We start from the raw sequence: 24,806 nt of genomic DNA, 5'->3' as shown, positions 1-24,806 counted from the left end.
TTTATATTTAAGATGCTGGTTCTTTTTTTCCATTCTTAATGTTTTGGGAAGAAAAACAGCTGTTCATTTAACCTGATTACAATAGTCATCTTGTAAAACACAGCAGAGAAGTAAAACCAGGCCAGAATGAAAAAAAAAAAGTTGGCAGTACCAGAATTAATAATCAGATTAAGATCTGTAAGTGATGGCGCATAAAGAAATGCTTATTTGTTCATTATCAAAAGAAAAACATATTAAATGTCAAATGGGTCTCAATAAGAAGGGCATTCTGTAATCAGAGCTTTACATTTTAAATATGGAAACACCATTTTTAGAATAACTTAAGAAAAAATTAAAAACAAGTAAACAAGAAGGAAATTGGTTTAAATATTCCACCTTCAATTTTTTTCATTAGCTTTATATATATTATATGTGTGTGTGTGTGTGTGTGTGTGTGTGTGTGTGTGTGTGTGTGTGTAGTATCCAATGTAACTATGAAACGGGGACACTGTAAAAACTGCAAGTAAATATAACTTTGTACTAAGCATATATTCAAATAATAATTTTGATTCAAATTTTGCATGTAAGAGGTTATAGCATTCACTCTTTATCTTTTGGGATGTGATGTTAAAATGATCTAAAAAATAATAATCATCCTAATTTTAAAGCCCTTTGATAAAGTCTCATTCTCCTCTGCTGTGTTTCTTTAAATGAATAGCTTTCACTCCTAAACATTAAAGATACCAGGCAGAACAGGTTTTATTGGCTTACACAATAAATATCTATTATCCTAAAAAAACAATTTTCACTGAGGAGATAACGTCAAAAAAAGTTATTAAATACTATATAAGTTATAAAAGTTATACTATATAAGTTATAAAAGTACTATAAAAAGTACACACACCAATGGCATTGTTCAATGTGTATTCTTCTCTGAAAAAATATTCTGTTAATTTGTCTCCACGTTTTCCTGCTTCAGTGATAACTGAAAAACAAAACAAATGTCAAAATTAATGTTGACAACATTTAATATCCTGAAATATTCCTCATTTTTTCTTTCCTTCCGGCTTCCACAGCTCCTTTCACAAGAGTTAGCAAATTCTGTTAGCGAATGATGGTGCCCTAGGACAGGGGTCCCCAACCTATAGGCTGCAGCCCGATAATGGGCTGCAGGGTCTTGACCAGTAGGCCACAGAAATGGCTGCCCGTGGTGCGCATATGTGTGTCATTTGTGTGTGTGTGTGCGTGCGCAGTAATTTGGAAGTCGCTCTCCCCTCCAAGGTTGGAGAACTCTGAGCTAGGATAGAGAGTGGGTCACCCAAAATTAAATGAGGTCTGAGGAAATGGCTTCTTATGAGGTCCTCTCGTGTTTAAAGATAAGGAGTTCATGTTAATAGGCCATGCTGGCATTAGCACTGAATGGGGAGTAGGATGGCATTTCTTTCTTTAAAAAACAAGGACAAAGCCTTGAATTTTGTAAAAAAATGTTCACATTCTCACCTTTTATATCACCCCCAGCACAGAACACTTTTTCACCAGCTCCCTTTATTAATATTAAGAAAGTCTCAGGATCCTGCTCCCACTTCTGAAAGAAATATTGTGAAAGACCATGTCAGAGCATTAGACATTTTAAATGTGCTGTCTCTTCTTTCAAATTATGCAATACACATAAAAGTCACGTAGATCAATGCTGGATTGTCCAGAATGAATAGAAAGCCAAAGCATTCGAACTGTTTGTAGCAGGCCTGGGGAACATTGTCTATTGTCAGCCTCACTCAAATAGACCAGTCCAGGAAATCAACTCCACAGGAAGGCTAAAACTACTGGCTATAATAACAGAATCTTTTTGCTGTACCTACTCCCTCTTTCTATAATTCAGTAAAGCAGAAAGGTGTTTATCTGACCCTACCAAATTTTACCTCAATTCTCAGTCTTAAAAAAAAGATTCAGTCTCTTTTGCCTAGGTAACTGTTCCTGCATATTTCCATCCGGGACATCCTGACTGTATACACTACCCTGCATTCCCAATCACTGTGTTTTCGGAATAAGAAATTGTAATTCAGCAATATATGGAACTCACAATTTTCTATCTATCGCACAGTCCTAGGAATGTCTTTTTGAAAGTCAGTCAAATCTATTCGTACTCCCAGATAAAAATGTGTATGGTAAAGTTCAGGAATAGAGTGTATAAAACTGAAACCTTGTAAATACTGCAGCTCTACTTATTGAACTATGGCCAAGGACAGGCCTTTTCTATTGGTACCCTTTGGAACATCCTCCCACTTGAGATTAGATTGGGACTGACCCCATACAACTTTTGGAAAGCTCTTATGACCTGGCTATTCTGGGCATGGGTCAGTAGGTGAGGTGTGCCCGAGTTAATTACTGTTGGATGATGTATTCTTGGTTGTAATTTTTTTCTTTTCTTTGATTTTCTTACGTTATGATATATGTTTCTTATTTCTGTTATTTAATTTTGCTGTTTGGAAGTGGCATTTTGCCACAAGTGGCATTTTGCAAGATGAGCAACCATATAAATCAAATCAAATCAAATCATAGCAAGTAACACAGAGGATTGAAAGACATTTTTTCCTTCTTAGAATATCCATGAAAAAGAGGCTAGATTAGCACATTAGACTTCCATCTCTCCTCACCTTTTTCCACCATACAAGCCAGCATGCAAGAGGTACAAACCATCATGATAGTTACGTCCCTTCCTCAAAAAAAGCTGGTAAGAAAGTGAACCCACTATGATGGCCCAAATGGAGCTTTTCTCTGAACAGAGCATCCATACAAGCAAGGAGAAAAGCATACTATTTCCATTTCTCCCTATCTCATAGGCGCCTCATTTTTCTGAAGGGAGCAGAGGATACCAAATGAGGAAGATGAAGATGCTCTTGCAGTCAACATATTTTATCACAAGCCTCATAACATCATTACTATAATCTCAAGCCATGCCATGAATGTCCCACTGAAGACCTGTGTCACAAACAGAACTTTCATCTCTCTTCAACGCACTGCTTCTTCACAGAATGTATTTACACTTTTAGTGGCAAAGTGCATGGAGCAATCAATGTCAGCTTGACTGGAAGTGCCATCATTGTTTAGCTAGTCTCATATGTCTTCTGTCAAACCATTCATCAATCGTTTTACAGGCAGACCTCAATTTACAACAGATTATTTAGTGACCGTTCAAAGTTACAATGGCACTGAAAAAAGTGACTTTTTTTCCACACTTACGACTTTTGTAGCATCCCCATGATCAGGTGATCAAAATTCAGATGCTTGGCAACAGACTCATACTTATGACCATTGCTATGCCCCAAGGTCATGTGATCACCTGTTGTGATCATCTGACAAGCAAAGTCAATAGGGAAGCCAGATTCACTTAACAACCGTGTTACTAGCTTATCAACTGCAGTGATTCACTTAACAACCATGGCAAGAAAGGTTATAAAATGGGACAAAACTCACTTAACAAATGTCTCACTTAATAACAAAAAACTTTGGGCTCAATTGTGGTCATAAGTCGAGGACTACCTATATTTTAAATGTTTTGGTATTGTGGTAACTTTTGTTTTAATATAAAGCCACCAACCTTTAACTGGGGATAGATCTGTCGAATCATGGAAATAGTAAATGCATTCAGAGCCTTTGGTCTGTTCATGGTAATAATGCCAGCACACCCTCTTTTTTCAAGCAGAACCTCAGCTGAAGAATCCTTAGATCCAGTCATACTCTGTATGGAATGACAAAGATTTTAAATAAGCTGATGCTTCAATGCCAATCTGTAATTCTGCAGAAGATCTTAAAGACATAATTAATTAGTACATACTAAAAATTGCTATTTTTAAGACAAAAGAGCAAAAAACTGCAGAAGTACCCAAAACTGACTATAAGAACCTCCACCAATTTTGAACTGAGTACTCCAGAACATAGAACTGTTTTTTACATATCTTACAATACCTTTGGGTTAACTCTTGCTTTTAATTCATGTCATTCTAACATTGTCAAATATACCCAACTGATTACAGAATTGAGTTTTGTCTAAGAGATTCCATAGTTTAGTAAGTTTATAAGCCAAGGTGAAATCACTAGGAACCTGTCAACTATTTTATAATATTCTTCATTCTGCTTCATATATTTGGCTTGAATAAGACTAAATTATTACTTTTACATTTTTAAAAAGTAATGTTGTTTAACTATCTGAGGCTCTTCAGATTTTACCCTTATCTCTTCTTGAAACAAAAAACTACCAGATGATAATTCTGTCAGAAACATTCAATACATTCCAAAAGTATTTTCCTTTTGTTCTTTGGGAGTGAAGAATTAGTCTGTGCATTCTGGCTATTTTGTTTGAAACAAATTTTTATTCACCCAACTTGCAGAAATGTCCATACTCACTAAGTGTCGTAGTGTGATTTGCAACCTGTTGAAAGGTGTAAACCTGAAACAAGAAACTCAAGGTCAGACATATCTCTGCCACAGCAAATGTAAATACATAAAACAAATTATGTATTTTTGTTAGACATGCATTTCATTCCACTGCACATTTCTCAAAATAATACATCCATTTAATGTAGTTACAATGTTTCCAGTATACTATACAAAGATTTTTTCCCTTCTATTGCTCTGATACAAACAGTATATAACTTCAAGAATACTGGCCAGATATATGGGACTTTACATGACTGTGGTATATTTTTGGAACCATATTTTTCTCCTAATGTCCTTTCTCTACTGTTTCCCCCGAAATACTCTAGGATCTGGGATTCCATAAAATGACATAAAACATGTGAAATACATTTGTACTAATTAATAAAATCCATCTTTTTAAGATTTTTTTTATCCTGTCTTAATTATTTTTATACATAAGCCTTTTTATATTTTATATTATAAATCTATTCTTTCTCGCTACCATAATTTTCCACAAGGCATGGATCTTATCCAACTAGCAACATACATATATACATATACATACATACACACACAACGCAAAGCCCGATTCTCTATTCCAATTTCCAAACAAGTTAACACAGATATATATGTTTTTGTTTATTTTATAGCAGGAAATTAATTGTCTCTGCATTTGGATGCAGGGCAAGCTTCAATGGTCTCAGATCAATGCTTAATCCTGCAACGCAAATTCGGTTGATAAATCAAATGTTTGCTTTAAGTCTGGCAGCCAAGAAGGCTCCACCCACATTTGCACTGCTCAGGTGAGGACACAAATAAACCTCCAAATGGCCTCAATGACTCTCTAAAATGAATGCAAATGACCAGCTCTCTGCAAGGAATGTAAATTCTTCCATTCCCCACCATCCAGAAGCTTCCTGGATGAGAAGCGAAACGCCTTCAAAGAAAAACAAATGAGTCAAGTTGCCCCCTGGAAAAAGCTTTTACAGTTCAAGTTTCCTTAGAACTAGGAACATCGATTCAGCCTTTTATTACCATGCGCAAGTGCAAGTGCAATGCGATGCATAAGAAGATTTTTTCACCGTTTTGGTGCTCAGAATCAGGACGACTGAAAGTTATTTTTGCTCGTTTGCAGCGCGTTATGCATTTAGAGAGGGAGCAACTGTAATCTACGCTGGACGCCCAGCTGACACCGTCTCTCTCTCTGCACGCAACATGAGACTTGATCTTATTCAAAACGGCAAGAGTTCAATGATCAGAACTCCGAACTCGGTGGGACGTTTAAGTAAATGCCCGGGGAAAACGCGACCGCTCAGAGCAAGCGTCTACTCCATCCTACTAAGGTCGTCGAAACTGAAAGTAGCCTTTCCCCTCAGTCGTCGGAATCTACCTGGGAAGACACGTCCGCACCACAGGGGTCACCGGTAGCCCCATCACGCCACCGCCTGTTCACACCTCGCCCAAACAAGGAGCTGCCGAGAAGGCGCGCCCTGATGACATCATCTAAGTGCGCTGGAAAGGCTCAGTGCCTGCTGCCGACTAACACGTGTAAAGGAAGCTAGCAGAAGCTAAACTAAGCGAACCGGGGAACCGTCTCGTGCTTTGGAGCAGGAATCTCTGCATTTGGATTAATTCTCCTGGCGCAGAAGCGGAAGTCTCTCGCAGAGGGTAACTTTGTCATGTACTCCACGTTTCACTTTAAGGATGGAGTACAAGAGGCATTCAACAATCACGCATCGCTGGCCATATGGCGGTGGCAGTTCGTGGTCGATTTGAGTTTACAGCTAAATATCCCTCCCCTGTGTCAAAACAGCTATTCATCTGTGCTTTCAGCGGTTCAAAAAATGCATTTCAGGCATGGACATTTCACTCAGCCGTAGGAAAAAGCAGGCAAAGGCAACCCATTTCCGAAAAACTTTTACCAAAAAAACTGCAGGAACTGTTACATCAGCTGCTTCCAAGAATCAACACTGACTCGAAGGGGTAAAAAAAAAAAAAATCTTATTTGGTGGAGGAAAGGGTCAGCTGGTAGGATCAGGTCACCAATACATCCGATAGAAATCTGGATCTTACCCATATTCCCCAGTGTTGTCTTTCCTGATATGGGGGGGACCAATGCTAAAAAATTAATTGCGCACAAAAAGAAGAGTTCCTAAAACCGAGAAGCACAGTATTGCTTTGATTTCGTTTTTTGTGAATGAAATGACTTGGGAACATATTTCAGAGTTCTCCTTCAAAGAGCTCTGGACTGTTGTATAGGACGACCCCTGGTGGTAATTAAAGCAACTGCGGTAACCCGAAGAAAGATGAAGAATAGAATTAGAAGATTTCATAATGAATAGTAGTATGAATCTGCTATCCACTGACATATATAAAGAAAAACAGGAATAGTGCATTAGGGATTTTTTGTGTGTGCTTTATGACATGTTGTCAAAACTGATTAGAAATCAGTTTTTTAATAGTTTAGGAGGCAGCATCAATGGTATTAAAAGAAATCTAAAATGATATTCATAATAATTAAATTAAAAATATTGTATGCATCATCAAAAGCAACCATATATAATTCATAAATATTTTAGTTGGATTAGAAGCTATGCTAAAAACAATTCAAAATTAAAAAATTCAGTTCAAAATTACTGTTCCCATGGCTGATAGACTGGGAAGTCCATTATGACATAAGGCCTTCCACTGTGACATCATATCTACTATGTCAAGTAGGTACTGTAACAGTGTTCACAGGAAAAAGGACACAGTTCTTTATCTATTTTGATGGTTTTTACTCACAGTTCTGTTGAATGTGAATAAGGGCGTGTGTAAGACAAAGAATCAGTAATACAGAAGAAGAAAACAAAACAGTTAAACATGTAAGTGAGATTTCTCATTATCTAAGATGGTCTGGAGAACTTATTAAAATTATTTTTAATTACTATTTACCTTCAACTATATGTACCAGAACTGAGCTCATACAAAGACTCCATGTTCCTTCACACAATAATCTTTTTTTCTATTTTTAAAACATACATGTTTAACACAGATGGGGAAAAACATTGAGTATTCTCTGTATTTGTTTTAATTGCTTTTCTCTGTGGCCATTTAATTGATGTACATCAATCTGTTCTCTTAAAAGTACAGAGGGATCATTTTAAAGCAATTCTTCTGCTACAATAAACTGTCATTGATGCAGTACTTATTGTACATATGAGGATTTCTTACCATTTTTGACTGGTAGGCTTTTAGCAAAACAACACTAGTGTTAGGAGTTACTATGAGAAGTAGCTTTATTTTTCACCATAACATCAAATTATTTTAAATAATCTGAATACTTTAATCTAAAGTTATTTGAAATGTATCTTTGGGCCATGGTATCTTGCAGGACTGGAGTGCAAAGCTAGGTTTACTTGCCCAAAAAATAGCAATTATGTCTTTCACTAGTAACCTAACTTAGGGAATCTAAATCCAATTTAGTTCCAGTAAACAGACAGGTCATGTTGTTAATATCTGTAACATTCCTATTGCCATGTAAAGCTATATGAAGTTCCATTTGATTTCAAACTGACTGGCTCAAGGGCTGTAATATGGGTGAGGGAGAAATAATGGGAAAAGCACATATGGACTCTGATTTTTTTTAATGTTTTTTTTAAATTATTTTAATTTTAAATATTTTTATTATTTGGTTTTATTGTATTTTTTAACTGTATGCCATGCAGAGTCACATTTGTAAGATGGTGGCTATAATTCACTAATAAACATGAAGCTGATATACGTTCATGTAAGATTTTCTTACTGTATTTAATCCCAAAAACAATAAACGGATGAAATAAGGCAATTATTGTCTTAATTCTCTGTCTGAAGGGCACCCTCTCGGTGTTTTATCTGCTTTAAGGCTCAAGGAATAATAAAGACATTGATTATAGCCATGTTAAGAAATTCCCTCACTGGAGAGCATTAATAATGGAGTCCGGCAACACTCATCCTTTTGAAGGCCAAACTGTATTTCTTTGATACCAGAAATTGCAATATCAAACCTTCAAAGCTAGGGATGGAAATGCCATATTTATGTAAGTCAGAGTAACATGTAATCCATGAGGGCAGAGTTGGTAAACTAATGAAAATAGGACTACAGCTTTATTAAGAATATAGAGTATTTATTAGAATAATGATTTTTGAGTGATGTTTCTTTTGTTTCCCTTACTTCCCCATAAATGGCTTCATCTCCAAATATCCCTTCTCCTTGTTACCAACATTCCTTTGCCTTCTAAGCATTTTAGGGCATTTTTATTGCTTCCATAATGGATCTGGGGAGCGGGTGTATAATCCATTTAGCCTACTTGGCATCATTTTTCATTTTCAACTTATCAGTTCCTAAAATCCAAGAAAATCAGACGGACAGAAATATTAGTAACAGGTTTCTCATATGAGGTTTAATATTTGCAAATCAGAATTTTTTTTCCAATGAATTAGGAATTTGAATGTTGTGCAACACTAGACTTTAGCTCTTTCTTCTTTCATTTATGTATTTCATGTAACTGATTCGATTTGGCAAGGGAAAATGAATCACCTCTAGCCTACTTTGGTTGATTTCTAAAGCTAAGAAAGACTGGCCCTGGTTATTATCTGGATAAAGGAATTTCCTAGAGCAGTCGTGGCGAACCTGTGGCACGCGTGCCAGGGCGGCACTCGGAGCCCTCTCTGTGGGCACACGTGCCATGCCCCGGAGATGGCAACCGTCCCTCTTCAACCAGCCGCCCGCTAACTTGCCGAGGTCCCAGTGGCCGGATGCATCCCAGCAGGCTGGTTTCCTTCCCCTCCGTCCCATCCCTCCTGGCCTCGCATGATCTCCTTTTCCCAGGCACGATCCACTGCATTGCCTCCTCAGCTGTTGGCTGGCCGTCCAGCTCAGAGGCAGCTTCTCTGAACTTCTGGTGGCAGGCTGTGGAGCCCCAGGGTGCACCGGCTGAGGGGCCGGCAGGCTGTGGCTGCTGACAGACACTGTTGGCCCCCATGCACTCGCTAGCCTCTGTGTGCGGGGGCCGATGGTGTCAGGCAGGACTGCCCCGGCTCTTGCTTCGCCCTGCGACAATGGCATCCCAGTCCTGCCTTGCCTTGCTTCGCCTCACCCCTCCTGCCCACTGCCTCACCTGCCAGAGACCCCCTGGATCTCCCCGAACCCTGCCTGGCCCCCACAGGCATCCCTCCATGAGCAACATCGAGGTGACCACGCCTACCTTGCCACACCCACCCAGTCTGCCATGACCACCACAACCACGCCCACCCAGTGGGCCATTCCCATCTGGCACCCACTGATAAATAAGTGGGTTTGGGTTGCAGTTTGGGCACGCGGTCTCTAAAAGGTTTGCCATCACTGTCCTAAATACTCCAGATCTATTGTTTAGACTCAAGAATAAAACAATACAATCCATAAAACAAAATCCATAAAAATACAAGCCATAAAACAACTGCAAACTACATTGCCAATGAAACTGCAGGCTTGATTTCAAAGCACCTTTACCTTTCTTATTTGCCCAATAACTACACTATTGTCTCTATTTTCCTTATACCTGTATATCCAGAAACAACTATATTTATGTGGCAGGTGCTATAATGTACGTCAATTTAAAGATGTAGAAATACGCTCATAAAATTCTCCATCTCTCTTCAAGACTCAACTGATTGTGAATTTCTGGCCAATTTCTGCCTATAACCTGTCTTGTAAAATCACAACCTATCTTTCAATATTTCATTAGCAGGGCTAATGTCAATGTGAAAACACTATCCGCCTGTATTTTTCCAGTTGTGCTTGCTCAGACATACCATCTGTTTTTAGTTCTCTTCCAAAGAATATTTTATCTTGTAACAGCTGCTCTGAAAGTCCTACCAGTCACAGAGGACGAAATGTACAATAGCCACCCTTGTATCATAAATTCTACTAGCTCCTTCCCATTAGTTTATGCAGATCCTGTACATGTATAGTTTGAACAAAGATGATCAAAACGCGAGACAGGAATATTTTAAAGTAGGAAAAACTTCTTTTAAAATATTGAAAAAAAAAAGAATTATAAATATAAAGGAAGCTGCAAGAACTTAGTTAGAGTTCAGCTGACCAACACTGATGTATTTCCCACTAGGAACTTAGAATCACACAGGCATTATAAGATATAAGGTTTTTCCTCATTTTTGTTTTTTAAAAAAGAGGGAAAATAATTATAGATAACTCTAGAAGATCCTATAGGTTACTAGGGGAAAATAAGTTTTAAAGCATCTGAAAAATCAAGGAAAATGTTCTCCGGTGTATAAACTATATGCAGGAAATGTGATAAAATTGAGTGATACTAAATGTAAGTTTTGATCTCACTTATGAATTATTTATGAGACTTATATACCGCTTTAAATGCAAGCACTCTCTAAGCAGTGTACACCAGTAAGCAATGTATATCTATCTATCTATCTATCTATCTATCTATCTATCTATCTATCTATCTATCTATCTATCTATCTATCTATCTTTAATGTGTATAATATATATTTACATTGCCCCCAACAATCTGGGTCCTCATTTTACCTTGTTCAGTATTCTTTTATTAAATCTATAATTTGGAGCTGATTGCTGTATTTAGGAGTAAATTTACATGAGTTAAAGTTGTGCATTAAAATAAAATAAAAATTAAAAAGGGTCATTTTTGTGCAGCCACAGAAAAATCTGAGGTTGCTTTATTCCAAACTATTGATGTACAAGAGCCAGTTTGGTATAGTAGTTAAAGCATGAGGCTAGAAACCGGGAAACTGTGAATTCTAGTCCCAACTTGGGCTCAAAACCAGCTGGGTGACCTTAAGCCAATCCCTTTCCCTCAGCTTTGGGAAGCAGGCAAAGGCAAACCACTTCTGAAAAACCATGTGAAGTAAACTGCTGGAAGCTGTCCAGACAGTTTCCAAGAATAGAAAATGATTTTAAAAATGATATAAAGGGACTTTGTCTCCAAATATATCTTCAGAGCCAGGATTTTAATTATGTAAGTATCCACTGGCATCAAATTAAGCAGGTTTTGGATGAATTTTCTCCACTTTGGTCATGCAGTTTCCTTTTTCAAGGGAATTCTGGGGTTATAGCCCTAATGCTCAAGGAGAGTACCAGCTTGATGAAAGGGGATGGAGAGGTGAGAGAAACAGACCAGTTCTAGTTTAGAAAGCTTTACTACAGAATTGCCTGCAGAACAGAGCAACTTAGATAATCACTTACAAACAAAGCAAATGCACCAATTGGCTATTACTTCAGGTTGCCTCAACTGGGGCTGTGGATGAGATGAAAGCAACGTCATGAGAATCCCACACATAATTGTCCCGCGTATCTGGGTTGAACAATGAGTTCTTGAGGGGACTGTACTACTTTTTTTTCAAAAATGGAGGCAACATTCCCCCTTTCAAGGACATCACTGTCCTGATTCCAGAGACAACTTCTCTGGAGGCTTTTGCAAGCCCAAAAGGACAAGGGTCCAGACTACAGATGGTTGTGTTACTAATCCTGCAATAAATGCTGTCCACTTCCTCAGGAGAGAAAATCAAATTCATTCCAGAGAACATAGCAGGATTTTCACTAAAGGACAACATCTTGCTTGTTTTGTGGCTCGGAGTCAGATCTATACCCAGCTATTGTAGTTCTATAAAGCCAGTTTATAATCTAACATGGTGCATGAACTCAGTTACCTATGCAATAAATTTTGTTAAGCAGAACCATGGCTTGGTACAATCTTCAAACCCTTTACCACAAATAACCCCAAAATGTGAATCAAGCTTCAGTGTGTACATGATCAAAAGGTAAAGCATAAATATTATATTAGTAACCAAATTAATTTATACATAAGTGCAACATTAAGAACTTAAAAATGGGCGGTGGTGGTTAAATAAATAGTAAAAGAATTATTAGAATCTTGATTGTAGTAAGATAAAAATTTATTAAAAGTTGAGGGATTTGAAATAATTTGGAATTCTATGTTATCTTATCTGTTATGTTTTAATTATATATCTTTCTAAGGGAAAATGCTGTTATTTAGAAAAACTGATAAGAGGAAACTGAAAAGAACTAAAAATTATAATTAAACTTGGTAATATTGAATAAACTTTAATAAAATTATTGTATTTTAAAAAAGAAACAGAATAATATTCCACTACATATGGAGGGCCAGCTTTCTTCAGTTTGGGGAGTTCAAATATATTGGATTACAACTTCATCATAATTTGCTAGCTTAGCTGCTAATGAGTAACTGGAACAGTAAAAGTTGTCATTATCAGCCTTTGATAGCAGAAAAATTGGTACATCTCTACTTTGGTCAAGTGAGTTTTTAAAACAGTATTCACTAGATAAAATTAAAATAATGGCATATAATCATTTATGAGGCAATAACATTAGACATATTATTTGTAACCGTCATCAATTGTACAATGCTTCTCTGTCCTACTATTCATATCCATCTCACTGGTTATAAGTCACTATGATAATTCTGAAAGTAGATCTTCAGAGTGCCCCCCAAAATAAGCATTTGGTTATGAAAATGTTATGTATCATCTACTTTGAGATTCGGAGTTTCAGTATTAACAGAGTAGATTTACTCAGGTTGTTAAAGTATTATGTGAGTATGTGCATGTAATGTTTTAAATCTTATTAAGTGTATGCTGCCTCTTTCACACAGAATAATTAAGCTTCCAGAATTGGCAAAGAATTCCTTACAGGTTTTACTAATGAGCTATGAAAGAGTTTACAAACCTCTTAAAGTTGCATTGATTTTTATCCTTTATATTCAAAAATAGTTTGAAGCTTTTTAATTATGACAAACCTTGAAAGAGGAGGTAATGGAAAGGTAACCGGTAAATTCTTCTTGCTGTGATTCGCAAATGGAATGATAGTAACGCTTTCTGAATGCTTTTTAGGAGTTTAGTTTGAAAGGCAACAGTACCTAACAACCTTGATTGCGCATCTAATTTATACAGGTTGTCTTGCGTCATGTTGTATAAAAAGCCCTCAGTAAAGAAGTGTATGTTTGCAGATAATCCTGTTCTGCTGAGCATTAAGTCCTGCAGGCTCATATCATAATAGCCACCATCAAAGCAAACAGATAAAGAAATTAGAACCCTGACAATCTTCCAGCAAGATGCTGTCTCAACTGATCTCTACCTTTTAAAAAAAACCTGACTGATGCAATCCCACTTCAGGCTCCACTTCCTTTCCTTTAAGAAAAGAGTTCTGTTTTGATTTTTATGTTTTCGAAGGACACACATTGGCTGGTTTCTCTGAGACCTAAGAGTAAAGAAATTATTGGAGATTACAGTAGTTCAAAGATGTCACTACTGTAGTTTATCTTCTGCCCAGAAGGCATAAGAGAAATTGTAGTCTTCCTTTAAAGATGGAAGCCTTAATTTTGATATTATTTAAATCTTTCTTGGAGTATTTTGTGACTTCAAATAGAATTTACCTTCAAGTAACTGCAATTGTATTGTTTTTATAAATTGGGTATTATACTACAAATAGCTTCTTTGGGACATGGGGGATGAATAGCACTGTTATCAGCTCATGCATTAGTCCCTGGAAAATAGGACAATATAAAATTATGGCAAATGCATAATTTTCATAGATTATGCTGCTAAGCAAATGGACTTATTACTATTATCAGTTCAGGAGTCTTGGGTGTAATGTCTTTTAAAGCAGGGGTCCCCAACTCCTGGTCCGTGGACCAGTACTGGGCCACGGCATGTCAGCAACCGGTCTGCACTAACAAGCAAAGCCCCATCTGCGGGATGCAGGCAGCACACAAAACCATGTGCCCTCTGATTTAAAGAAAAACCTCTCTCCATGGAACCAGTCCCTGGTGCCCAAAAGGTTAGGGACCTCTGTTTTAAAGGATCACAGAAATAAATTCCTTGGTGCTCTGCCTTGGTTTATCTTCAATAATGTTGGCTTGTCTTAGTTTTGACTCCCAATTCATTACCCCCAATTGGTGTTTTTTTCCTTTCTCCCAACACTAGTGTTCTCTCTCCAGTGCTTTGATGACAAATTTGTGAGTGAGTACCTAAGCCACAAGTAATGTGTCTCACACGTCTCCTGTTGTAACAAAGCTCTCGGTATGAGAAAGGACCATTGTGCCAAGGATCCTTTCAGACTTGGAAAGAACAGTCTTACATTGCCTTTAAATATAAGCACATAACAAATAAATATACTAAAAAAACTGATGTTAGTGCAGAGATGTGGCTCTACAAACACACAAGGATAATAGAATAGCAGAGTTGGAAGGGACCTTGGAGGGCTTCTAGTCCAACCTCTTGCTCTGGCAGGAAACCCTATACCATTTCAGACAAATGGCTGTCCAATCACTTCCTAAAAACCTCCAGTGTTGGAGCACCCACAACTTTTGGAGGCAAGCTGTTCCTCTGATTAATTGTTCTAATTGTCAGGAAATTTCTCCTTAGTTCCAGGTTGCTTCTCTCCTTGATTAGTTTCCATCCATTGCTTTGTGTCCTGTTTTCAGCTGCTTTGGAGAATAGGTTGATCCCCTCCTCTTTGTGGCGGCCCCTGGGATATTGGAACACTGCTATCATGTCACCCCCCCGTCATCCTTCTCTTCATTAAACTAGACATACTCAGTTCCAGCAACTGTTCTTTATATTGGACTGGAAGGAGTGTGTTTGTTTGCTGCCTGGAGTAACTGTGAGTTGAGTGACTATATAAATCTGTTTAATAAATAAAAGTATAGACTGCAGTCTCTTTCAAGACTCCATTCAAGCTTTAATCAGAGTTTCTGTGCAAGCAATCATATTTAAGTAAAATGACACGAAGGACAATTACACTAAAGGCTTTTTTAAATTCTTTACATGCTGATTTCTTTTGAGACATATAGAAGCAGACCCTAAGTTAAGTATAGTTGCTGAAAAGTAGTTTGAAGGTTTTTTTTTTCTGCCCAGTTGGCAGATTCCTTCTATATTTCACCAAGTACCGTCTGAAAGTAAAAAGGAGAAGTCTCAGATTAAAAACCACAGGTTTCAGTCACAAAGTTGCATTACTCTTTCTTCCTTTCCCCCTTGCATTTTTATTTTCTGTAGAGTGGGAGCAGGGACAATAATAATTTTAGAAAGATTTGTTTATGAGACTCGCTTCCTTTGAAATCTGGATTTAAATTTGGAAACTATCTAGTTTTCTCGAAGAGCTTCAGAGAAGGTGTGTCTTACATCAGAGGAAGTCTGCTTTTCTTTTCTTTTCCTTTTTAAGCAGCTACTTCAGTTCTGTATTTGAGCTTTGACTTACTCCTGTGGTATTTTCAGATGTCATTCTAGAGACAGAGGTATATTTAGCCACATACAAATTGCATAATATACCAAGCAAGATGCTCTTCTTCCAGCTGCTTAGGAGTGCCTTTTGAAGCAAGCCCTGGTTGCACAGTGCTGAAAGCTCAAGCCTATGCAGACATTCAAAACTAAAAGGGCAATTCTAGGGGTTTTTATTAAAATCTGGTTCCAAACTTTGTAGCTTTGCTTCTATGGTCACAAGCTGCACCTGACCTGATCTGTATAATTCTGGATGACAAATAAAAGTCTGAAAATTTTCACAAGTAAGGCAGTGCTAAGCTAAACAATCAACAGCTGTGTGAAGCTTCCCCTCCCATTCAAGCAAGAGTGAAAAACAAGCAGGTTAAAAGCATAGCTCAGAATGAACGCTAAATATGGAGAAATCCTAAATCCTTGAAATCCAATGATCTTCCACATTGCCACTACAGGAATATGCTTGTATTATTAGAATCAAGCATGTCTCTTACTATGTTATTTTGCCCTTGTTTTCCATCATTCACCTTAACTGTATGTTTAAGCAAACCATATTCTACTTAAAAATGAAGAATGGGCTAATATTTCAGCTGCTTGATTCCATAAATACTGATGGACTAGATGTTGTAATTTATATGAAGAATATTTACGGGGAATATATTAATGTCATAAAGAACTCAGGAAAGTAGTACCATAATTGTAAGAAAATCCTGACAAAATTGTCCACTGAATTACAGAGAGCTGTAGTCCTATAAACAAAGTATTTCTAAAAACTATTTGCAAATAATATTTGGAGCTTTTATAAAATCAGAGAATTCATATAATGCAGAATCTGATCATCTCTTTTTCTTAACATGAGGGACTAACAAATTAGGGCAAAATAGGACTATTAATTAAATATTTAATTGCATTTATATATTTGAGATAATTTATTATAAACATATTTATTATATAATTTAATTTATATAATTAATTTAATATGTTAATTTATTTGAGAACAGTAAAACTTAATGCTAATATTAAAATAAAATGCCTTAATTCCACTCTACTCTGGTACTCCATTACAAGTACTGTATCCAAATTTAGTCATCATACTTTAAAAAGAATTCTAACTGCAGTAAAAACATTTTTTTTAAAAATGGCACAAGAAAGGGTCCATGGTCAATTTCCAGTGATCACTTGGACACAGCTGTCCAGATCAAATTCTGTGGACTTCCTACCAGGCAGGCCAGAGAGATCAAGAATTGCATTGGGCCTGCCTGCAAATAAACCAAAATGAGGAGAGTGGTCTACTTCGATCTGCTTATGTCTTATGCTAAAAGTTTCGCCGGCACCTTTTTTATAATTTTACAGGCTACTTGTTATCATACTGCAGTTTTCTGACGTGCCCCTTTAATATTTCCTGTTATGCCAAGGTGCTTAGATGGCCTTAAGGGGCGATCTGTTAATATTCCTCCTAACATTCATATCAAAAGGCTGCGTACGCTTTCGGGAGGCTCTTCGTTCCTGCGGCAAGCAGCCAGGCTCTCGACCATCAAGCAATCGAGGTTGGAGCGGCAGAGGTAGTCCCGTGCGGCCGAAAAAGGCGACTTTCAGCAAAGGGAAAAAGCGCTGGTCGGGAAGAAAGGGAGGCAGAAGGGAGCAGCCGCACGGCGAAGGCGGAGAAAGGGCGCGGCGCTGGCGGGAGGGCGGGGCTGCTGGCTGCACCTGGCGGCTGCTGGGTCCTGCCTTCCCTGCAAAGCGCCTTGGAGCCGGAGTCCCTCGGGAGGCCGGCTGAGTGTCGCCCTGCACTTTGCAACCCGAGAAGGCGGGCCTTGCAGAGAAAGCCTGAGAAAGAAGCGGCGCCGGGGCAGCAGTCGGGCGATGGTGCGCGAAGCTGGGCAGCCGCCAAGCCGCCCTCGGAGCGCGGCCAGGAGGACCGCCACCTGCCGTAGCTGCGCCTGCCGCCTCGGAGAAGTGGCCTCCGGCGGCGCCCCGAGCTTGATTAAGGTGAGGCTCTCCCGGCTGCAGCCGGGGAAGCGATCGCGAGATGGGAGAGGCAGCGAACAAAAAGGCTCCGGGCAGGCCGGGGTTGGTGGGTCGCCGGCGGGGGCGGGGGATGATGCCTCCGGTCTAGGCATATGCAATAGGTGAGAATGTGGGAGCCATGGCGTCAGCCACCCGAAGCGTTCGCCGTGGACATCCGGTGTGCAAGGAAAGCGAAAGAGTGGCTCTGACTCCGGAGCTCGATCTTGGAATGAAAGGCGGAGAAAAGACCGGCGAACTCTTTTTTAAGACTAGTCCCGGCCCGGGGCTTTGTAGATAGATCGATCCCGACCGCTTTGAAAGTCAACATCGCGAGCGTGGATCAGGGACTGGCAACCGTCTCGTGGGAACGCATTGCAAAACGGGTTTAAAAGCATCTTGAAGGGCTTCACTTGCGAGCAGGACGGAATTGACTCGTGCGGGCAGGCGGGGTGGGGGTGGGGGAGGAAATCGAGGCGATCTTTGCCGTTCTTTTATTTCCACGTTTACCTGGAAATAAACCCCTCGAGTTGGGAGTTACTCTAGATAAGATCGGATGGTGGTCCTGGAGTACTTTTCTCCAAAAATGGGGACCCTGGGACCTTCACCGTGCCGAGGAAAATATCTCTCGGCTTTCCGACTCCTTAGATTGCCTACTACGGTTCTGTAATTCGCGCTTCCTTCCAAAACCTCTTCAAATGGATCCTTGAAAACATGATATCATTGCGCACCGGCTAGGCGTCGACTAGATCCTCCTCTTCTGTCAGCCGAAGTCCGCCTCTCGTTGGTTTTTCGCGACATGCCAAAGAGCCGGTATCGCCCGGGCGGTAACTTCCGCAGAGCCTCCGGGGCCAGGGAAAAGGAAAATAGGGCCAAACTGCGAGCTAGTTTGGAAGCCGAGGAAGGGAACGGGCAGCCAGCGGCGAGCGGGCTCTGAGGGAGCCTCGCATCCTTTTCACGATGCTGGCGCGCCCGTTGTTGTTTTTTTGCTGTAGCTTCGGGTTTCTATTATTATTTTTATTCTGTCTATCTTCATGTCTGTCTGTCTGTCTGTCTGTCTGTCTATCGAAAGGCAGACAGACAGAATAAAAAAAAAACCGAAGCTACAGCAAATCGATCGATTTTGTGTGTGTGTGTGTGTGTGTGTGTATACAGGTAGTCCTCGACTTATGAGCACAGTGGAGCCCAACATTTCTGTTGCTGACTGAGACAGTTGTTAAATGAGATTTGCCCCATTTTACCTTTTTTTTTAAAACCACAGTTGTTAAGTGAATCACTGCAGTTGTTGAGTTAGTAATACAGTTGTAAAGGGAATCTGGCTTCCCCATTGACTTTGCTTGTCAGAAGGTTGCAAAAGTGATCACATGGACCCCAGGACACTGCATCCGTCATAAATTCATGCCAGTTGCCAACCATCTGAATTTTGATCACCTGACCATGTATTGGTCCTAAGCGTGAAAAATAGTCATAAATCACTTTTTTCATTGCTGTTGTAACTTCGAACAGTCACTAAATGAAAGGTTGTAAGTCAAGGACAATCTGTATATAGATTAGTTATATGTATGTATATTTTTATAAATAACACAAGGTGGCGAAGATACCTAATACTTCTTCCTCCTTCTATTTTCTCCACAACAACGATCTTTTAATGTGAGTTGGGCCCATAAAGAGTGACTGGCCCAAAGCCACCCAGCTGGCTTTCCTGGCTATGGTGGGACTAAAATTCACTTTCATCTGTTTCTAGGCCATTAGATAAATTAATGCGCTTCTGGCTGGGCATACAATTCCCACTAGTGTCTCTGCATGCACAGTGTGATTGATGCACCTTGGATCTTGCTTGTTTGATGTTACAGCCAGATGATCAATCCTTAAGGGATGGGATCAACTTGGATTCTATTGTCCACTTAAGCCAAATTGGATGACACCCATTCTACTTCGGGAAGAAAAGCTTTTTCCCCCCCTTACATCAGTTACCAGTCTCTCTCATTCTTTCTCTCCCCTCCCCCTTCATGTCTCTTGGCTGTTTGAGTTGCTTATTGAGTATACACAGTTCTGGGAGAACACTAAGCTTGTGACCAGGAGGAGCCTTCTGTGGTTTGATACAAATTCATTAAGGGCACTTTCAGACATGAGGTTAGCACTACTCCAGAATAGCACTAATCTTTTCTCTAACTCCAATGCTTTGAAGTGCTTTCTGCCTATACTTGACAAACTATACTGATATGAAATTTGCTCATTGTTAATCTTTCAACTGCTTATTTCTGTCTTCTAGTGCCACACAGACATTATTTAGGTAGCAGAAGGCCTCTATTACTGTTGTATCAGTATAATGATGGAGGGATGACCAGAGGTCATAAAGTTCTTTCCCCATTTGCAGCCAATTACAGAAAATCATGGCCTGCCTACAACTCTTTCCACATCCACTTGATGTTGCTTTTATCTTGGCCCCAGCCTAAACAAGAGGCAGGTACAAGCATGTCTTAGTTGCATCCATTGTTAAAATAATATTTCCCCTTTACTCAACACAGGCCAGAGATAGCTTTGAGGTATATAGCTTTTTTTACCTATGATCTTGAAGGTAAGTCAGGTAATTAGTCATGACAGGGAATAGAGGGGGTAGAGTAGGAATTTGCAATGAGGAAAGTAAATAACACACCTGTATAGTGTTCTATCAAGTTAAGCTTGGCTAGAAAGCACTAATTCAGTTACGGCAAGGATGAATTTGATGGCTTTGAATTTCTTAAAATGTAATATTTGTTGCAATGTTGTTAGACTAACCTCTTTTGAGAAGTTGACAACACTGTCCAAATACTGGGTAGCATTTTCATTTTTACTGAATAAAATAGTTGGTTTAAAAGAGAAACTTTTATTGCAGATACCCTTTTTGAGCATAAATGCGGAACAAGAAAGCTTTAAAGCTAATCAATAGTTTGATGTTAGCATCTCAGCGTTATTCATGCTGTGATGGTGATGTGTAAGCTCAAATAATAGAGGATTGGATTGCAGCTTTCATTGTGCCTCATTGATAGTCTGTTGACTAGAAAGATGGAAATGAAGTTAAAATATGGTGGAAGAGGCACTTAAGCTATGGTTTCCAGAATTTTGGACAGGCATCTTTTTCCAGCAGTACCTAGAAATATCAAGAATGGAATCCTAGATTTTTTGTACGCAAAGCATGTACCTTATCAATGAATTACAGTATGGCTCTTCACTTTTATATATCATGAGGGTACTTCTCTCTAGATGAGGGTGTCAAACTTGCAATGTCACGTGACATGTTGCAATGTATCGTGACTTTTTTGCCATTGCCAGCAATGGGGTGAGTGTGGTTTTGCTTTAATGCATCCAGCCCATGGTCAGCAGTTTGACACCCCTGCTCTAGATTAATCCAAAAAACTCCCCACTATTCACTGTTTTAATGCTCCAATGTAATTTCCTTTAGCTTCCAGTCAAGCAGTGTCCCTTCATCTTTATATTTCTTAAAGCCATTTCTCTTTAGACTAATAAAACCCCATTCACTGGTTTAGTGTAATTTCCTTTAGCTTCCGGTCAAGCAGTGGGTATCCATCCTGCATTAAAAATAGTGCTTCCCAAATATTTTTTTCAATACTCAAACCTACTTGTGAGAAAGTCATTTTTACTCAATGTAGTAATAAAACACTTTAAATCAACTTAATGTCCTTATTGTGATTGGCTAATGACACAAGAACTCATTACCCAAAGAAAAAACACTTTTATCCAATTAACGTGAAGCACTGCATTAAAGGGTAACAAACAAGTGCCATCATCATTCCCCTTATGAAAAATAGAAAAGAGGGTCTAGGGATGTTGCATAACCAGAGTGCCTCCTATATCAGCATATGCTCACACTGAAATGGAAATATGCTGTTAGCATGAGATGGCTTTAATTGAGCAAAATTAGCATTTGCTATTGCCACGGCCATAACAATGATTGGTTTTCCCAAAGTTAATCGATAAACTTGAGAGAACCTGATAGTAGACAAATGCAGAATAGTTCTTTTGTCACATTGAACCACAAATTAGCCAACCATGGTCTACCTTTATGTACTGCATAGACCCAGCATTGAATCTTGGTTTTTTCTTACGGAAATATAGAAAATGGGGTTAAGTTAACCATAGCTAAACATACTTATAGAAAGAACCTCTAGTATAAAGCATTCAACTTCCTGATTTTATTGTGGTAAAGAAGAAATAATAGTATGGTTTTCACCCAGCAATATATTGAGTAGTATGTTGTTGAAAGCTATTGACAGGCAACAGAGAAATTACTCACGTTTTATAAATTTGCACAAATGAATTGCAGTCATTCTCTGCCCACAACAGCCCTTTTTCGCTTCTCCTTTACTATGGATACAAATATAGGGTCAGGGATTTAGGTTCTTAATGTTAACCACAGTTTAAATTACACTAGTCCAGTAGTTCATCTTAATCAGGGGTCTGCGTGTCTGGCTGAGGAATTCTGGGAGTTGAAGTCCACAAGTCATAAAAGGGCCAAGTTTGAAGACCCCTGATCTTAATTGCAGCTGTTGAAACAAATTACCTTTCAGAATTATAGTTTTCTTCCCTAAACTATCAGTCAAATTAACAAGAGACTATTAGATTCTGGAGACAAGAGCAAGTGTTCTTAATATCAAAACAGAGTGTCAGCTTCACTGCCTTCTACCGGTATGTGTCTAAGTCTTGATTGCTACATAATAAACAATGCTTGGGTCTGTCCACTGCATTAAGCTGGGATCTGCTTAATTATGCAAGTTGAACAAACTAAGCTCCATTGGGAAGATTCAACCAAGATGCTAAGATGCAGACATATGAGTTAGCACAATGTGTGAATGAGGCCATTGTTTTAATGTCATCGTTAAACACGTTGAGAAAGAGTTCAGCTAACCTATCTATTCCATTCTTTTATTTACTGTTGAGAGCAAGTATATGCAATTAATTGAATTTCTGCTCTAAAGGAAATGATGAGAAACCTGTAATAAACCTGTTTTGGATATTTAACAAACAGAATTTGAAGGTGTTGGTCAAAAATGGCAGTTGAAATATGCATTGTAGTGCATTTAATGTTTGCTCCAGGATGTGTTTTACAGTTAGTGGGGCTGTGTGCACTTTAAGAAGACTTGGAAGGAATGGTTTGTACTAGATCCATGCTCCAGACCTTTCTGCTCTTCCTTGAAAGACAGGTTGCTGTAATGAACAGAATTACTATTCTTCTGAGAGATTTCAAGCATTTCTTCAAGCCACTTGCCAAATATGCTTAGTCCCATTTATAAGTACTCTTTATTATGAATGATAGAAGGAGATTTTCTCCTTCCTAATACTGAAACTCAGGGTTGCACAAGAGCCCAGTTGGTTATTATATGATGGCAGTTTGTGTGCATCCTTACCTGCCCAGTGTCCCTGATGCCTTTTTGTGTAGCTTAATGCTGCCATGCTGTTAAATTGCAAGTTAGATTCTAGGGACAGCTGCATCTAGCTTTGAGATAATATATAATTCCCTTTCCCTTCTTAAAGGTCAACCATGAGAAAGAAACTGATCCATTCCCATTTTTAAACCAATTACAGTGGTCTGATTCATATATTATGTTAAATCAGGATTGTGAACATGATCTTGTAACCAAGCTATAGAGGTCTGATTGATGTGTAACATATAGCCGTTATAGATTCGTCTGCATATTGCGGTTAGAAGAAACCAGGCCATGTGATGATTTAATATTATTGTATGTGTAAACAATGCCATTATAGGTTTGAGTACAAAGTAAAAGAGAAGCTATGAACTTAACCTGTATATCAACAAGTCAATTCAGTACTTTGGATTGGCTTTTATTTCTGGTTTGTTTACTTATGTATTTTATGATATCTTCAGTGGGACTAAACCTTGCACGTTTAAAATCTGCCATCAGGTCAAGCTAAGACCAACACCAGTGTTGCTGTTGTAAGGTCTAGCGGGGTACTAATGTAAAAGTTGAGATTCTTACCTTGTTTTTTCTTAAGGTGCTTCCTTAAAATGAAGATAGATAACATACTCCAGGAGAAAGTCTACAAAAACACCAAAGAATATCATAGCTCAGGTTTGAACTATGGAGTTCTTGGCTTGGTTGTTTGCTTGTAAACATTTCATTTGCATGCTCAGCTAGTGTGACATCATCAGTATGTTTGCATCTAGTTGGGTAATGAAATGATTGCAAGCAAATATCCAGGCTCAGAGAACACCAAGAACTCAGCAACTGTTTTGGAAGAGGTATTGTGTGTTTTGAGGCCAGAGGGAATGGTTCTTCAGAGACCAACCTCTTATACACATCCCCTCTAAAAACAAGGCAGCATGGCTCTTTGCATTTACAACCATTGTTTCAAATACACAAGAGATATACTATTATTTGAAGTTTGTGCAAGTTGCATCAGCTAATAAAACTTAAATTTAACATTTACTGATAAATTATTTTGAACAGGTAACAGTTGTAGCTTCTTGCCTGAATGCACGTATGTGACAATTCCTGTCTTGGGTAATTTAACCCTGTGTTGCGTTGTGGTTGTAATCCTATCTCCATTTTTATGACAATAAACTTTAGGTTACAACATGAGAGTATATCTTCATAATGAGCATAAAGGTGCTCATCATATTTAAGCAGTATATTGGTTACTGAGATTCACGTTGGGTTTTCCACTTTTGTAACACACTGTCAAATGTAGTAATTGTCTTTTTCTACAAAGTTTAACCAAAATACCTTTTCATCATCCAATAAGGATCCCATGGTTAAGGAAGGGTTACATCTCAATAAGAGTGTGTGCAGAAGATTCCAAATCCAATATCCTATCATTTCTAGATATGTCTTTCTGAAAATTTGATGAATCCCTTTTGGTCAGTATCAGAAAATAAAGAGATAAATGGATTAATAATCTAATTCAACACAGTATAAGGCAGCTTCTTATATTACTTTGTTTTGGCAAAATAATTTATTTACCTGGTTTTCTTCCCTGCCCACTATTCTGTCTCTCTCCCATAGCAATTCTCATATTTAAATAGTTGATATTTGATGTTTTTATTTAAATATCTTTTATTCCAGCTTGTAAATCAATGTTTTAAATGGTTA

The 24,806-nt window shown here is 38.5% G+C and overlaps 2 protein-coding genes across 10 annotated transcripts in view; one reads left to right on the top strand and one right to left on the bottom strand.

Moving 5' to 3' along the window:
* Positions 1 to 17,315, bottom strand: part of HIBCH (3-hydroxyisobutyryl-CoA hydrolase) — a 54,969-nt gene extending 37,654 nt beyond the window's left edge. Inside the window, exons 1-5 of one of the 4 annotated variants that reach the window (XM_039322091.1) lie at positions 17,178 to 17,315; positions 4,384 to 4,426; positions 3,578 to 3,718; positions 1,480 to 1,564; positions 884 to 964 (exon numbers count right to left, since the gene is read on the bottom strand). In XM_039322091.1, the coding sequence (XP_039178025.1) occupies positions 884 to 964; positions 1,480 to 1,564; positions 3,578 to 3,715 (304 nt within the window). In that variant the 5' untranslated portion in view covers positions 3,716 to 3,718; positions 4,384 to 4,426; positions 17,178 to 17,315. Of the gene's footprint in view, positions 1 to 883; positions 965 to 1,479; positions 1,565 to 3,577; positions 3,719 to 4,383; positions 4,427 to 5,477; positions 5,711 to 5,785; positions 5,920 to 17,177 lie in introns of those variants that run through there. The other 3 variants (XM_039322094.1, XM_039322090.1, XM_039322093.1) reach the window with 3 other exon arrangements.
* Positions 6,050 to 24,806, top strand: part of MFSD6 (major facilitator superfamily domain containing 6) — a 46,877-nt gene continuing 28,120 nt past the window's right edge. For 3 of the 6 annotated variants that reach the window (XR_005554057.1, XM_039322084.1, XM_039322082.1), the window contains exon 1: positions 17,448 to 17,682. The gene's annotated coding sequence lies outside the window, so the exon portion shown is untranslated. Of the gene's footprint in view, positions 7,260 to 17,446; positions 17,683 to 24,806 lie in introns of those variants that run through there. The other 3 variants (XM_039322080.1, XM_039322081.1, XM_039322079.1) reach the window with 3 other exon arrangements.

This window comes from Crotalus tigris, unplaced genomic scaffold, assembly GCF_016545835.1.
Source record: "Crotalus tigris isolate CLP2741 ecotype Arizona unplaced genomic scaffold, ASM1654583v1 scf7180000023830.6690815, whole genome shotgun sequence".
NCBI classification, from domain to species: domain Eukaryota; kingdom Metazoa; phylum Chordata; class Lepidosauria; order Squamata; family Viperidae; genus Crotalus; species Crotalus tigris.
Note: the sequence above shows the minus strand (reverse complement) of the source record. Positions and strands in the feature narration are given on the sequence as shown.